This window comes from Sycon ciliatum, chromosome 1 (assembly GCF_964019385.1).
Source record: "Sycon ciliatum chromosome 1, ocSycCili1.1, whole genome shotgun sequence".
Classification (NCBI taxonomy): Eukaryota; Metazoa; Porifera; class Calcarea; order Leucosolenida; family Sycettidae; genus Sycon; species Sycon ciliatum.
Genome location: NC_088643.1, coordinates 26,013,352 through 26,028,488, shown reverse-complemented (window position 1 = coordinate 26,028,488; position 15,137 = coordinate 26,013,352). Strand labels below are relative to the sequence as shown.

Sequence of the window (15,137 nt, the reverse complement as noted above, 5' to 3'; positions counted from 1 at the left end):
TGTGTGTGTGCTTGCGACGGCCTTCTGAATGCCTGCCATTGGTTTGGAACAAGAAATTATACCCTGATGCGAAGCAAGTAAGTCAGGTTTATGGGCAATTATGGCCCCTTGAAATGCATGGCAATCGCGATGCCACTGAACCAGTAACTTGCATATGCTGACAATTGATGATAAAATATGGTATGTATAATGAAACTACCCGGTATTGTACTACTCCCTGCCTCGATCCAAGGGCTAGGCCCCTGCAAATCTGTTTAAAAATAAAGTTCACATGAGACTTGAAGTAGACCAGAGCAGAGAGTTGCATTCGTATAGAGGTCTATAATGGCCTGATCAAACCCATCCACCACAAAAATGGCCAGACCAAAAAATCACACGCGTTGCTTCCATGCAGGGAGTCGTAAAAATACTGCCATTTAATGACTCTGCTTCCACGTGAAATGAATACTAGTACACCCGTGTGCCAGGCGACAGAACTGTTCTATCATCATAACTTCACAGTTGAGGCTTACAACAATTGTAGTGAATAACAGTTAGTATCGCATTAGGTGGGTCCTCGAAAACTGTACTCAGTAGTTAGTACATGTACATCCAGGTTACCATGGTTACGTTACACTGAAGTTTCACTGCAGTTGGCTGCGTTTCCTCTCGACTTGCAATAATACAATCCTCATGCACTGCAGTTGAATGCTAGGCGGCCGGTGTCCACAAAACACACCCAAGGCGAGCTACTCGTGCAAAATGGATCAAACAACTTAGACTCTTCAATCATCATAATTATTCTCATGCTATACTCATGATACTTATCAGTGGTAGACTCTACTCTGTGGCCGTTGGCATTTGATGCGTAAAAAATAGCTGTTGATACAGATAGTGGTGAAGATCAGTATGGTATTCAAAGGGCCAAGGCTTGCAAGAACAGACTCGAGAAGCCATTTCGTAAAGCCCAGGGTGATACTCGGTAAAGGATTCTTGCTCGGGGTGAAAAATTAATCTTCTAGCGTATAACCACAGTATACAGTGCAGAATGTAAGGGAACTTTCGACAACGTCTAAAGGGCTCAAATTGGTCAAAGGCAACGGCAATTTCAATTTTAAATGCAGAAACAGGCCGGAAGAAGGAAGAGACTTCTTCTAGCGTAGATAAGATTTCCATATGCTAAAAATAAATGTGAACAGACATACACAGGCGGTACTGAAACCAAAATGTACATGACCAGCATGCAGCTCACAAAGACGTAGGAATAGTGAAAAAATATATTCTGACGCACACAAGACGCACATCACAAACACACACACACACACAAACACACACACACACACCCTCAGTCACACACACACACACACACTCACTCACTCACTCTCTCTCTCTCTCTCTCTCTCTCTCTCTCTCTCTCTCTCACACACACACACACACACACACACACACACACACACACACACACACACACACACACACGAGGGACTAGTCAGTACGCAACTGCAGCAGCCGCAAGCCACCAATTATCAAGAGGGAGGATCATTGGAACCGAACCACTTGCCCGTTACGGGACACAAATCCTTACGGCGCGAGCAGTGCAAGTGAGTCACAATACCATTCGGGTAGCGGACAAATGCTGCATCGTTGAACGGTCGCTGACAGTAATCACATTGCCTGATCACAACAAGATGGCACAAGAAAAGAACAACACAGAAGGAAAGAAGAGAAGAGTTGGTGACCTTAGTTATCCGCATGGCCTGCTAATAGTGAACCTAGTCTGGCCACACTGTCACTATGCATCAATTATTTCGCATTTCTAGGTCGCGTGCGTGCATTGGTTCGCATACGTGCGCCACGATCATCACGGTTTATCCGATGCACACATGCACACCGGCAGCAGGATGTGTAGCACATCACACACAAAGCAGCAAATGCCCAGGACTCCATGCCGCCACAGAGGCTCATGAATGCCAACAAATGGACAAGAAGAGGTAACAGGCACAAGCATCACAACCAGCCTAAGAGTGCGCAGCCAGTGCACTTCACAAAAGCATCACAGGATATGATAGAAAGGGACAGTGGGCTCGCACCTAGTCGCAATTTTATCGTCGCTTCTCATCAGCATGGATGATATATGCTGCACATTTCGTCCGGTTGGACGATATGCAGGCGGTCCATTTATCGATCGTCCGCGCAACTGCTAAGCATGTTGATCGGTTGACAGCATGTTACAAGGCCTTGTAACATGCTGTCAACCGATCAACAAGTTAATTTATCAAACAAGGCTTACATAATACAACTGCTGATCATGTATAAGTATCGTGTTTCAGCCAGAATACTGGCATTACAAGTCTACAACACACCAGGAACAGTCCAATACATGACAGCGTGCCGTAATAAATGCGGCGTCAACCTAGAATCAAGCTCTGCTCGGTGCATGGGCAGTGCAGTAAGGGACAACTTGTTGGAAAGTTCTTGAGCCAGGGGTCAGACTACACTGCCCAGTAGTGTACAGTTCCAGCCAGAGAATTTCAACCTCGTGAATAAAGTAACGCCGCATTCGACTACAATGAATAGTGTGTGGTGCTAGGGCCGCGTAGCGCCCGACGTTATTTTAGTCCTGAGGTCGAATTTCTCTTGCAAGGACTTTACTTTTCAAACTAAATCAGCAATAAAGTGCTCACCTGTCCTCTGTGATGATGATTGGCTTAGAGTGATCGCGGATGAAGCGGTACTTGACCTGGAGTGCCTCTCCGCGCGCCAGGCTGTGCTGCAAGCGACTAGAGCGCGCCCGTGTCATGGAGTGGCGGATGGAGCGAGACAAGAAGTTAGAGATCAGGCTGATCGGCCAGGTCTCGGGCAGAATCTGGAGAACTTGGGCAACGTCAAACTCGGCCTCGCTGCTGTTGAGCAAGTCCATGGCTTGAACGACTAGTAGCTGGCCTTGCCCTTCCACAGGAGTCAGGTAGACAGTCAATAGTGCCAGGAAGAGTCGCTGGCGGTACCGCACATCACGATCCATGGAGTTTATTGTGCAGTAGCGTTGCGCACCGGCGTAGTCCTTGAGGCGGTGCACTAGAAGCTGAAGAGCCTTCTCATGTTGCTCCAGTTTGCCATAAAGAATGGCCGACTCTGCGTAGAGGCTGGTGTCCTGGATCTTGCCAAGCAGCAGCGTCACTCGGTACAGGTTAGATGTTTCAAGCATGCGGCATAGGCGATGGCGAGCATCCTTTAGCCGCTGGCTCTCTGCCGCCGATGCAGCTGCCTCCTCACCACCGGCACAGCTCTCGGCTTTCTGCAAGTCGAGCACCTCGTCCAAGTAGAGGACAGCCAAGTGAGTGTGATACTTCTCCTTTTCTAGCTTCTTTGTGAAGACAAGGTGCTCCAGGTAGATGCGCAACGCAACCGAGTACTTGGAGAGGTAGTCCAAGACAAAGTCGGGCCGGGTGAACTCAGACACTGCCTCGTTGTGTGGACGGTGTGTGAAGATGGTTGCCGCCAGGTTCTGGTCCTTGTCAAGCGCCCACACAGCGAACTTTCCAACCAGGTGATGATCAGTTAGACTAGCCAGGAACTCCACGACATATTCCATTCCAGGATGTGCTGGGTCGACCAGCTTGCCATCATTCAGCTGCACCCATGTCTCCAAAGCTTTCTCCGGCATGTTGTGAAAACAGTAGAACAGACCAAGGGCATGGTAGCGCTTGTGTTCCGTCAGCGTCTCAATGCTCTCATCTACTCTAGCTGTGTTCTCTCCGCCGATGAATGCCAGCAGCTGCTTGGAGTTTGCCATGGCGAAAAGCTTGAGAAGAGCAGTGTCCAAGTCGTCTCTCTTGCCGTGCACTGCTTGCGTCATGCGAATGTCCTCCAAGAAGGACACAACAAACTCCTGGAGTTGCTGCAGCTTCTTCACATCACCACTGACCATTGTACTAGCATCAGTGAACCGATGAAGACCCATTTCTGTTGCCTGAGACCGGAAGTCGGATGACTTTGATAACAGGTTAGGAAACAGTGCCAGGAGCTCCCGGTAATCCAAGCCGGATTCGTGGAATTGCTCGGCTGCTTCTTCAAACTGAAGCTGTGACAGGAAGGCAAAGCCAGCTTGCTGCTGATAGCGCTTCAGCTGTCTCTCGTTCTTCTTGTTGGATGTTGTCGCTGAGCCGTCTCCGAGCAGCGAGACCTGCGCCAGGAACAACGCCTCGGTGACATGAGCCTGTGAGAAGAGATGCTGCACCTGCTGCTCCAGTTCAATCATGGCCAAGCAGTAGACCTGGCGGTGCGAGGCAATCAGGACACGCTTGCCAAAGCTGCCCAGCGTGCAGCCACCTTGGAAGGCAATCGTCTGTTTGTGCTCCTCCGTCAGCACACTGTACACATGAACTTGATCGTAGGATAGAGCTAGTACATAGGGGAAGTGATAGGCCACTTCGAACGGCTTGCCTAGTAGACTCAATGGCGCACGCTTGGCCTCGCCTCGCCTATCTGTAAAGACGCCAAGGTCGGAGGCACGCAGCAGGAACTCGCCGGAGCCAATTCGCTGGATAAACGCCGCCTCCACCTCACAATCGAGAGGAAAGAATGATTGACAGTGTCCACTATCAATATCCAGCAAGTAGAACAGTGAGCTGCTTGCCATGCAGATGGTCTGTCCATCACGCCGTAGCTTTGCAATGGCCTCTGGAACAGCGAGCTCCTTGTTGATGATCAGTCGATCTTCCGTCAGCGTGTACACAGACACAAACTTGCGCTTGCTAAATGAGAAGCTCACTTCGAATGACAGATGTGCACTCTCATCTAAGCTCTCGTTCGGGCACATGTCGGAGATGGATTTCAGCTGTTTGACGTTCATTGGGATGACGTCTAAAGTTGAAGAGTTCAGCACTACCATAGTTCCATCACAAAGCACCAGCAGCCTCGACAAGGCGCGGGCGACTATAATCTTCTCAATCGGCTTTTTGAAGCTCAGTTGCCTTGATTTCTTGTGCTGACATTGAAACGTGATCTTCCCAGTGGGAGACACACCTTGCAGAATCACATAGTAAATTACACAGCAATCCGAAGTGCCGATGTAGAGATTCTCTTCAAACGATTCAAAGCATTCCACTTTGGACCGATCCGATGGGAGACGCTCCACAACAGGAACGAGCTCGAAAGCTCTGAAGCTCATAGTGAATGATCAATTTTCAGCTACAAACTATACAATCATTGTGGTATCCATCCATGCTAAAAACTTGATCAAATAAGGCAGCTCACAGGGAGCCTCCAAATTCACGTATCTGCTGTTGAAGTGTTCCACCTCCGCCACCCACAACACGATGGGTGGATCCTTTTACAAATCAATCCTGTTGCTCCAGCAAGGAAAGCAGATGGCTCCTCCGACAATACAAAACTCACGCAGATGTGGACACACACCGTCATCGCGGATTTTGTTTATCACTCTTTTTAGTTTTGTTTTGTCACACAGAGACATCATGCATGCAGATCATACGCGGTCGCGTCGTTGGATCGACTTGAGAATGAGAGTCCCCACGCTTCGCCATTTCTGCTGTTGTCAAAGGCAACGAAATGTGTAAACTCCACAGCTAGCTGGTTTGACAGACTAGACTCGACTCAGTGTCATGTTCAGGAATTGAGGAACCGAAAATCGAACAGGCTGATGCCTCAAAACTGACCATATCGACCAAGAGTCGAAACAATTCCCTGCTGCTGGTACAGTCAATAACATAATTCTATCGTCGTTGAATGATTACGTGAATTTCGTTGCTTTTCTCTAGCACCATGGCTTCACTTTTCTCCAAGATATTTACTAGGCCCACTGCCAACATTATCGGAATGATCCATGTACCTGCTCTGCCAGGTGAGAAAAATTAAAATTAAAATTGCAATTGTCTGTTCAGCTGATTCTGTTCATTGGCATCTTAAAACTGCAATTGTCAATTGGAATTATTCTTTTCCAAAAATATTGCACCCAAATCTTTTCAGGTTTGAATTTTCCTACTAAACTGAGACAAAAAAAATACTTTCTTTGTAGATAAGGAGTGTCTCAGGATTTCACGAACATGATTTCGAATTTGTTTGTGCTGAACAGCAAACAAATGTGGCTTGGGCTCCATTGCTAACGCTCGTTTCCTAAACCAAGCTTTTAAAAGGCCACACCGATATATTGTGTGTTTGCCGCAGAAAATATGGTGCCATTTTTTTGGTGTGGGCCTTGCACCGCTAATTGCTAAACTTTATCTAAGGCCCGCATTATTAAAGAAAGTGCATTTTGAACTATTTTCCGCTGTATAGTTCCACATTCATTGCTCAAAAAGAGGCCATGAATTACCATTACGGAAGGTGGGCCGAGCACAAAATTTGGATATTGATCTGTTTTATGTTTACAAGTAAATATTAGTTGTAGCCGAGAGACCATTTTAGGTCGTGTGTTGTCTTGTATGCCTGAGCGTTCATTATCGTCCATACAAATACACTCCGGAATGTGATATTTTGCCTGCAAGTGGGGGATGGGGCTTACAGTATTATTTATAGATAATAAGGTACAAATCTGCAAGCATAGCCAACAAAGTGAGGGTGTAAGATCACAAGCTCTCTTGTACGAGCTCGTAATACCTGACTATCACTACAGTACTGTTGGCCCAGTGTCGGGTGCCGAAGAACGAACAGGCTAGAATTTTACCAGGCACAGGATGCCCCGTCTGTGCGTGGCGGCTCAGCCATCCCATCCTGTACCTGTACACATCCCAGTGTTTGCAGGTCTAGGGCTGCACAGCGCTGCCCGGCGTGGTATTGACTCGCTTGATCTGATGTCACTGAGCAGCACTGTGCTTGTCGTTCTGGTGGCATAGGTGCGCCTAAGTTCAACGGATCTTTCTGTAGCGTCATTGACACTGTCCAACGTGAAGCTGAGTTATATGGACGATGTGGAGTGGTGAGTTACTTTGAGCATGTTGTATGTCATACTGTCTCTCGGTGCAGCTACAAACACACAGTTGTGTTACGAGCTATCCAATCTCACAGGCTGTGTTGCTATTTGGTATTAATTTTTGTAAGCACTCCGGGGGGGGGGGGGGGGGGGGGGGGTTGAAGAAGCTAGTTGATTTTGATCAGTAACTGTTGCAGTTTTATACGCACGAGCCTTCGAATGTGTGTGTATCTGGAGCTAGCATATTGCCTGGAAGTTACTAGTACACTGGAAGTGGCTACATCAAGTACATTGTGTGCCTTAGTAGCCTTCTTCAATACACTACACTACAGTCATATAGATTTGGTACAGGGTGTGTTGTGTCCTGCATTTTTTGTTGACACTTTACCTACTGCAGGATGCCATTTTGGTGGAAAACATGCATGACCTGCCGTACCTTCGGCGCTCAGTAGGCCCAGAGACAACGGCCGCCATGGCCGCCGCTTGTTGTGCAGTACGGCAGATAGTTCCCGCGTCGATGCCGTGCGGGATTCAGATTTTAGCAGGTGCAAACAGGTGCGTACCGCCTGCTTCTCACATTGACACTATTGTTGTCAATTTTGCAACCACCAGTGTAGGGTAGTGGCAGAGCCTGGTTATTTATTGTTCTTGAAGAAAAGAAGTGCATGTTGGCAATGGCACTGTGAAGTTTCACATACGAATGAGGTGATTATGGCACGATCAATCTGATCATGTCACTTGCGATTTCGTCTACTTTATTTCTGGCCAGTATCACCTGGAGGAGAAGTCACTTTCCGTCTTTCATCAATTTATGTCTCAACTAACTAAGACGTTGGTAGGAAGCATGTCGGAGTGACTAGTAAGCTTTGGCCTGACTGTCCATTTTGTCAGAAAGACAATTGTAGTTTTGATTTGAGAGAACTAGCAGAGAAGACAGGTAAAAGCATAACCAAGAGTGTGCAACTCACCGATCCCCCAGCCCATGGCGGAATTTTTTTATGACACCAGTCTTTAGCGGCGGTTTGGCTCACTGATGCCATCATGCGTAGCCAGAGGTCAAAGTACAAACTATTTGTACATTACAGCTACGGTAGCAGAACAACAGGTGATAGATCAAAGTGTCTTGAACATGATGAACTCTCACCGTATCTATGAAACAAGCGCGGGAAAGCACACACACTTCATCATAATTCTGCCAACGAATGACGCAGTAAAATTTCCACCGAGTACCGAAGAACGAACAGGCTAGAATTTCACCAAGCACAGCATACCATATATACACGGTGACTCAACTGTGCTGTAGTACGTGAAAATATGAACGACCCAGGCTAGGAGGCCGGCTCCCCAGTTCTTCGGCACCCGGCAGTACTGTAGTAGTAGTAGTTTTTATTATTCCCGTAGCTATGCAGAAGACGTTACTTCAGTAACGTCTGGCGCTAGCCAGGGTCCACACAGCTTTAATTTGGTGTTTGTTTGTTTGTTTGTTTGTTTGTGTCACGCCTGGCGCTATCCCGTATTTGTCCCGTACCGTACCGTACCAGCAAAGACAGCTGGTCACAATATTTTTGTTTGTTTGTGCCATCGACATGCCTGGCGCTATCCCGTACCTGTCCCCTACCATCAAGAGTACGGTACCATCAAGAGAATGAGTATATATGCGAAGTGTATCGCGGGAATGCATTCAGTGCTGTAACATTTTGTGTGGATTTGTGTGGGAGGCCGAGATCCCACTAGCAGGCTGGCTGGGCGGCCTGTCGACCAGCCCGAGAATCGCATGTAGGCCGATAGCATAATAAATATAACGTATATACAGTCATGTAGATGTATAGCAGGGAGTTGTATCATGTAAACGACTCCCTGCTGTATGGGGAGATTTTCTGGAAATAAATACGAAGTAGGGAGACGAGTAAATGCAATCAGAATGGATGTTAGTTGCCGTCAGTATAATAATAATAAGAAGAAGAACGCCCGTGATCGGCAGAGTCAGCGTCGGTCCCATAGCTATGCAGAAGACGTTACTTCAGTAACTCATTGAAACGTTTTTGCAATACAATGATGTAGCTAATCAAAGGAAAAAGCATTTCCATCAGTTCTAACAACATGCACGATGAGCTAGGAAACAAAGCATAGCGCAGGGCCCTGAGCTTCCAAGCTCTCTCGTTTTACTAGGGGAGTCCCAACAGGCGACTGCCTTTTTACTGGGAACCCTAGGTGAAGTTTAACCATATTAATGAACAGAGCAAGAGAGTGGGCCTGTCGACAGTCAGCTGGAAGAGAGTTCCACCTGCATGCCGCCAGAAAAGAAATAGAGCGCATGCCATACTGCGTATAAACGAGTGGGAGAACTAAGGCTCCTTGTGCCTTGCCCCGGGTGCATGCCTGGTGACCAGGTGCAGTTGCCCGAAGCTGGTACAAAGACTGAAGAAGAGGACTAGCAAGATGCTGGGCCAAGCAGCGGTACACAAAAACATAGAGCTTGAGGCTAATACGTTGTTCCAAAGAATAGAGGTGATATAAGCGAAGAACTAGTTCAGTGGGCGTGGTACGATCGAGTCCAAACACTCTCTTCATTGCTATGTGACTAACGGTCACAATCCTATTGTACAGAGTTGTGCTTAAACAATGTAGGTAAGCATTACTGGCATAGTCTAGGGTAGACTGAATAATAGACAAGTAGAATGTTCGCTTTGCATCATTTGTTAAATTTCTACGGCCATGTCGGAAAGCAGCAACTTAAGCAAAAACCGAGTTACTGTATAGCTTGCTAACACACCAGAGTCCCCTGTCGGAGCTCACACTACCTGTCCATGTGTTGCTAGACCGGGATCTAATGAGCCTGTGTAAGTCTATGCATACATGGCCGGCAGCGAGCTGCTATTCTTTCCACTTCCACTTCCACTGACCCCTCCATTCTTCTTTTCTCCATAGAGAAGCGCTGGCAGTGGCAAAAGCAGCAAACTTGCAGTTTGTGCGAGCTGAAGGCTTTGTGTTTTCTCACGTCGCCGATGAGGGCTGGATGGACGCAGATGCAGGAGAACTGTTACGCTATCGCCGATCTATTGATGCTGAGAATATTATGGTGTTCTGCGACATCAAGAAGAAGCATAGGTAAGAGACAATACTGAATCGTCATTTACAACTCCTGTAACGTTATATCTACAGAACCCCGCTGGGTATATGCTGCATCCACTCCTCCCCAATTTTCGTGTACGCAAAGTGTGGCACAGATCCTGGAAAGATATGGTAGCTAGCTAAACTACAATCCTCGTCATGAAATCATGAGGATACAAGAATGGGTTTGTACTGATTTCAAACTAGCCCCGAATATACCTTTCCCAGAGTACTGAAACTGACAAGTCAGTGAGCTCTCCGGAACACGAATAACGAAGGCACTACCCAACACAAGAGTGCTCAACTTTAAACAATTAAATTATTTCCTTTATAATTGTTATAAATTTGCTCACGGATGAGCCTTCAAAAATTGCAAAGCCGACTATATTTCAAGTCGTCAATGCGGGATATTGGGAAAAGTTTTCAACTAGCAATAACCACGCCTCGGTTGGACCTCATTGGCTATGGTACTACCACTGCGCAAAGCTGATTTTTCAGTTGGCCATTGCTTGGTTGATGTAGTGAATTTATGTTGAGTGGCTGTATTCTGAACTCGGCAAATATGTGTGAGGTTGGTGTTGGATGTATGCCCTGCACTTAGTACACTGCCTATTTTACTTTCTATACCTATGCACCCTTTTATGCTTGACATACATTTTGTTGCCGGTACCGTTGCCATGGCGACATTGCTTGGACTGTACTCATCCCCAGACCTTCCAATTAATATTCACACATGGGAATGCACACTCTTTTCCTCACACATTGATTTTTACTTTTTTTAGTGATTCATGTGTAAATTTCCGTGCGTTGCCATGGCATCCCTCGGCTATATCACACATTAAAAATATTTAAATAATTATGGTAACGTAGCGCTTGTCTGTTACAAATGGAGGGCTTGTTTGGGAATGCACTCTGACTGCAATACCCTTTCGTGCTATATGCACTACTTTTTCAACATCCTAGTAGCCATACAAAATGTACATTGTTGTGTTGTGTTACGTCCATGTGTATCTGCACCACAGCTCACACACAGTCACTCAGGATGTCTCCGTCGCAGATACAGCCCACGCAGCCGAGTTCTTTCATAGCGACGGTGTCATCTTGACGGGCTCGGCAACTGGCCACGCTGCCAGTGCAGGCGATCTCAAGTCAGTACAGGCTGCATGCCCAACCCTGCCAGTCATTATCGGCTCGGGCATCACGGACAGCAACTTCACAGACTTCTCTTCGGCACAGGCATTTATCGTTGGCTCGCATTTCAAAGTCGGGGGAAACTGGAAGGAGCCAGTGTGCGAAGATAGAGTGCGCCGATTGGTTGATGCTGTGCGCACTAGCAGATGAAAGCGTATGTAATGATAAAATACGTCAAGCCAAGCAGATTGATGTGGAGCTACTTCCACTGCCGCCCCCATGTATGCGACTGCCGGACACGCAAGGGACCAGCAGCCACTGCCATTGCTCAGGGCATGCAGCAAGCCGCCCCGTGAACATGGAAGTGAGAGAGACACCTGGCAAGACAGGGCATACGGATAGCACTGGCTGTGTTCTGAGGGAATGCATTAATGGCAAGCATCCAGTGTGAGATTTACAAATCATCAGGATCGGGATTGACTGGTTCCACTGCCTCAGTGACCCAAGGATCTTTACCTGAGATACCGTGGACGAGACGAGAATGAACACAATAATCATGATCATAACAATGTGTACTGTAGCTGCCATTCGCAGTGTACGTACATATCCATCCAATTCGAATCCACTTATAAGAATTTGAGGCACTGATAATTTTGTACTTGTACTGAAAAAACGTTCAAATGATAAAAAATGACATGAACATTACATGTATAAGCACCATGAAACTACATCTAATTCTAAAACGTAAAAGACTAAAACTGTACTCTATGTGTACTCAAGTTTGACTTATTTTTGGATGCCCTGGCATATCATATTAAAAAGTTCCATGATAATTTCATACTTTGGAAGCCTACCTCAAGGCTGGTTCATGTGTCCATATCATGCTGGTAGGGGGTTGCTTTGCTCATGCTGCCAGACGAGTTTAAGTCAGAGGAGGTAATTCTGTACTCCTGACATACAAGCCGATGTACTCGCTCTGTAGTACTACGGTACGGAAATGGCATTGTGCCACGATGATATCACAAGGACGGTCATGCTGATGCAAGCACTGATTGTAACAGAACGCAGGGTGTTCTCCTTGGTAGTTGAATTAGCATGTGTCGTAGCACACTGTGCACGAGGGGCCAAGACAGCCGGCACTTGGAAAATGAACAACGTAACTTCTAGCCCTGTTGGGCTTGCGAACCATGCAGCCATTCCCGGCACATCCTGCTGCTGTAGTGTTCTTCTAGAGCGCGCTGCTGCTTGGTGGCATTTTCGCGGCACCAGACTTCAGTTCTGAGCGGAGTAGTAGTGATGGGCGATTACGCCACATACAGACACACTCTGGTGATGCCATCAAACCTGAACATGATGATGGCACGGAGTGCATGCAGAAGAAGCATGCAAGCACCGTTCCACTACTATCTTCTAGGATGCCTTGGCCAGTGCGACAAGTCTGAACATGCAGTAGTCAAGGAGCAATACAAGGACAACTACTTGGTCAGTTAGCCGACAGGGAAAACAGTCAAAAGGAAAGCACACATTTCCATTACACAGGGCAGGAGTATCGCAACTCCACCGCCACCACACACGCACTTGTGCCCAAACACCCCGATCAAAATGAGAGAGAGAGAGAGAGAGAGAGAGAAGATACAGAGAGCTGGCTGGAGAAGTCTCAAAGGATACGGTTTCAGCATATCGGCAACGGACCATAAAAGGTCAATGGCTGAGACCTGGAGAAAGATAGGCACAAACACAAGGTGGGTCAGATTTAAATTAGAACCCTGCGCATGATCCAGAGTTACAGACTAAAGTGTACACATTTCGGAATGTAATGTCAGTGTCTGCTCTAGGATTGTAGGACAGCCGGGTACACGTGTACCTGGCGCAACCATTTCAACCAGGTCGGAGCCGGGTACACATGTATCTGGCGCTGTCTCACCAGCCGAGTCACATGCTTTGACTGGTTGGTTGGTTTATTTTAATTCGGACAATAAACGGGAACTAGGCCCAATGATATAAAGGCGAATGGATAAGCCGCATTTAGAAAAGAGAGGACAATAATTAGAAAATTACGAAAGAAGAAGTATCTGACACATACAAGCCATGTAGTCAGTTCTTTCAAAGTTCGAAAGTGTAAAGTACCAACCGGGTCACAGGTGACCCGGTACTATATTTTCAACCGGGTCCAAGCGCCGCCCAACCGGGTCGATTACCCGGCTCACCCGGCTCTGGAGCAGACACTGAATATCTAGAGAGATACAAGGCAGGCTTGGTGAGGTGACAGCATGCCAAATGTAGATTGAGCAAAATAAAAGTGAGCAGTGAGACCAGTGGTAGAAATGCAGCCACTCAGAACCACAGACACAGTTTGCACACAGATATTCTCACCGATCCAGAGCCTGCTATCAAGCGTGCGGTCACCAAGCTGGAAGCAGATACAGGGGCAGCACTTTGTTTGCCGGCCGCATCCAACTGCAAGAAATCAGACAAAACGCCCGAAAGACAATAGGCCAACACAACACCAGTACTTCAAGATGCGTTCTATGCCAAACTTTGAACTCACGACACACCACAATTAGTTACCGTATATTCTCTATTATAAGCGCCGTGCTTATATTTTTTCAACACCCCTCTACCCCGTGCTTATATTGGAGACCGCGCTTATATTGGAGACCGTGCTTATGTTTTTTCAACCAATACATCCATACAGGGCAAGAAGAAATACATGCTAGATATCATGCATGCCGCATTGATTTCCACCAAGACCGTGCTAATAATAGAGACCGTGCTTATAATGTTTCGAAAGGTGCTCACAGTGTGCTAGTAATGGAGACCTGTGCTTATAATAGAGAATATACGGTATACGTAATGCACACATGCTGGTCCTGCAGTGGCGTATGACACCATAGAACAAACTTTTTTCCATTCTCTCAAAATTGACGAATAATACGGTAGTGATTACTCATCACACATGTACTCACCGTGTAGACTTGTACGACAGAGACGCCTACATTGTTCTTCAGGAAGTAGTAGCCTTTTAAGACATGCTCATTGCATTTCCTGCCGAAAAAAAACATCAAGGAATGCCTTTCAAGAATTTTGAACTGTGCTTCCAACGTATAGAAGAGAGAGAGAGAGAGGGCGGGGGGGGGGGGGGGGGCAAAGTGGTTGGATTCGGGTGGAAAACAATAGCGCCATGGGTTAAAAGTAGCACACCATGTGCCATGCCTCCCCCCCCCCCCCCAAAACACACCATAAGTGCATAAGCGCAGGCCTAGGCTAAAGTGGAGTGGTGCCCATTCAGCCTGTAGCAGCCTGGGGTGTTGCTAGTAGCAGACATATCTTGCAAATCGTGAATCCTGAATCCTTAGTCTTTTCCCGTGTGTGTGTACGTGTGTGTGTGTGTGTCCGCATGGTGGTGGAATGGTGTGGTTGGCCGTGGACTCACCGAAATCCCAAGTCTTCTAGGAACTTGAAGCAGTTGCTATCCACAGAACTAATGGCACAGCTTCGCATGCTCACTGGTTTCCGTGCTGATCCCTGGCCCTGACCAGACTGTCCTGTTGTAGTCTCCGGAACACCCAGGTACCGCAGTTCAAATACAGGCGGATCTTCCTGAAGTGATCTTCGACAGTACACGGTGACGCTGGCTGAACCAGTCCCCTTGAGCATATAGATACGCTCATGCACCAGGATGTCGTTTCCACCCTCAAACGTCTGATCTGTTATGCAGCGCAGTCTTGTGACGAGCTGTGGCAGGACATCTTCGGAAACGCTGCCCTGCAGCAAGTACTCATAGCGTTGGTCGGTCATGTTCCTTCTCTTAGCACCAGCGTTGGCAGTGATAGCTCCAGTCCCAGTCCAATAATAACCCTCTTCCTGACTGCTTTGTTTCTAATTTTTTTCGAAATTTGACTCCCTTGATGGGAAGATGTTTTCGCAGTTCGTGCACCAATCGTTGTAGGGACAGTCCCTTACGACATTGCCATTGGCAACGAAAAAG

General features: G+C 47.1%; 3 protein-coding genes and 1 non-coding gene across 4 annotated transcripts; 1 reads left to right on the top strand and 3 right to left on the bottom strand.

The window, feature by feature from the left end:
- Window positions 1-723: 723 nt before the first annotated feature.
- Window positions 724-5,415, bottom strand: LOC135820395 (transforming growth factor-beta receptor-associated protein 1 homolog). The gene is made up of 2 exons (XM_065333621.1): window positions 2,664-5,415; window positions 724-1,653 (listed from the first exon to the last, which is right to left on the bottom strand). The coding sequence occupies exons 1-2, from the start codon at window positions 5,147-5,149 to the stop codon at window positions 1,506-1,508; spliced, it is 2,634 nt and encodes an 877-aa protein (XP_065189693.1). The 5' UTR covers window positions 5,150-5,415; the 3' UTR covers window positions 724-1,505.
- Window positions 5,416-5,643: 228 nt separating this feature from the next.
- Window positions 5,644-12,018, top strand: LOC135820362 (uncharacterized protein F13E9.13, mitochondrial-like). Its single transcript, XM_065333619.1, has 5 exons — window positions 5,644-5,839; window positions 6,831-6,913; window positions 7,305-7,462; window positions 9,836-10,015; window positions 11,041-12,018. The coding sequence occupies exons 1-5, from the start codon at window positions 5,761-5,763 to the stop codon at window positions 11,357-11,359; spliced, it is 819 nt and encodes a 272-aa protein (XP_065189691.1). The 5' UTR covers window positions 5,644-5,760; the 3' UTR covers window positions 11,360-12,018.
- Window positions 10,367-10,506, bottom strand: LOC135807801 (U4 spliceosomal RNA). Its single transcript, XR_010552056.1, has one exon. It is a non-coding gene; the product is annotated as a U4 spliceosomal RNA (small nuclear RNA).
- LOC135820379 (mediator of RNA polymerase II transcription subunit 18-like) lies at window positions 11,598-15,057 on the bottom strand. The gene is made up of 5 exons (XM_065333620.1): window positions 14,583-15,057; window positions 14,116-14,194; window positions 13,523-13,606; window positions 12,818-12,864; window positions 11,598-12,587 (listed from the first exon to the last, which is right to left on the bottom strand). The coding sequence occupies exons 1-5, from the start codon at window positions 14,945-14,947 to the stop codon at window positions 12,560-12,562; spliced, it is 603 nt and encodes a 200-aa protein (XP_065189692.1). The 5' UTR covers window positions 14,948-15,057; the 3' UTR covers window positions 11,598-12,559.
- Window positions 15,058-15,137: the final 80 nt, after the last annotated feature.

Coding starts and splice junctions, on each gene's coding strand:
- LOC135820395 (XM_065333621.1), bottom strand. CDS start 5,149: ATGAGCTTCAGAGCTTTCGAGCTCGTTCCTGTTGTGGAGCGTCTCCCA. Junction 1,654..2,663: donor ATCATCATCACAGAGGACAG/GTGAGCACTTTA, acceptor TGTTGTGATCAG/GCAATGTGATTACTGTCAGC.
- LOC135820362 (XM_065333619.1), top strand. CDS start 5,761: ATGGCTTCACTTTTCTCCAAGATATTTACTAGGCCCACTGCCAACATT. Junction 6,914..7,304: donor TATATGGACGATGTGGAGTG/GTGAGTTACTTT, acceptor TACCTACTGCAG/GATGCCATTTTGGTGGAAAA. Junction 7,463..9,835: donor ATTTTAGCAGGTGCAAACAG/GTGCGTACCGCC, acceptor TTTTCTCCATAG/AGAAGCGCTGGCAGTGGCAA.
- LOC135820379 (XM_065333620.1), bottom strand. CDS start 14,947: ATGACCGACCAACGCTATGAGTACTTGCTGCAGGGCAGCGTTTCCGAA. Junction 13,607..14,115: donor CTGTCGTACAAGTCTACACG/GTGAGTACATGT, acceptor GATTTCTTGCAG/TTGGATGCGGCCGGCAAACA. Junction 12,865..13,522: donor TGATAGCAGGCTCTGGATCG/GTGAGAATATCT, acceptor ATCTTTCTCCAG/GTCTCAGCCATTGACCTTTT.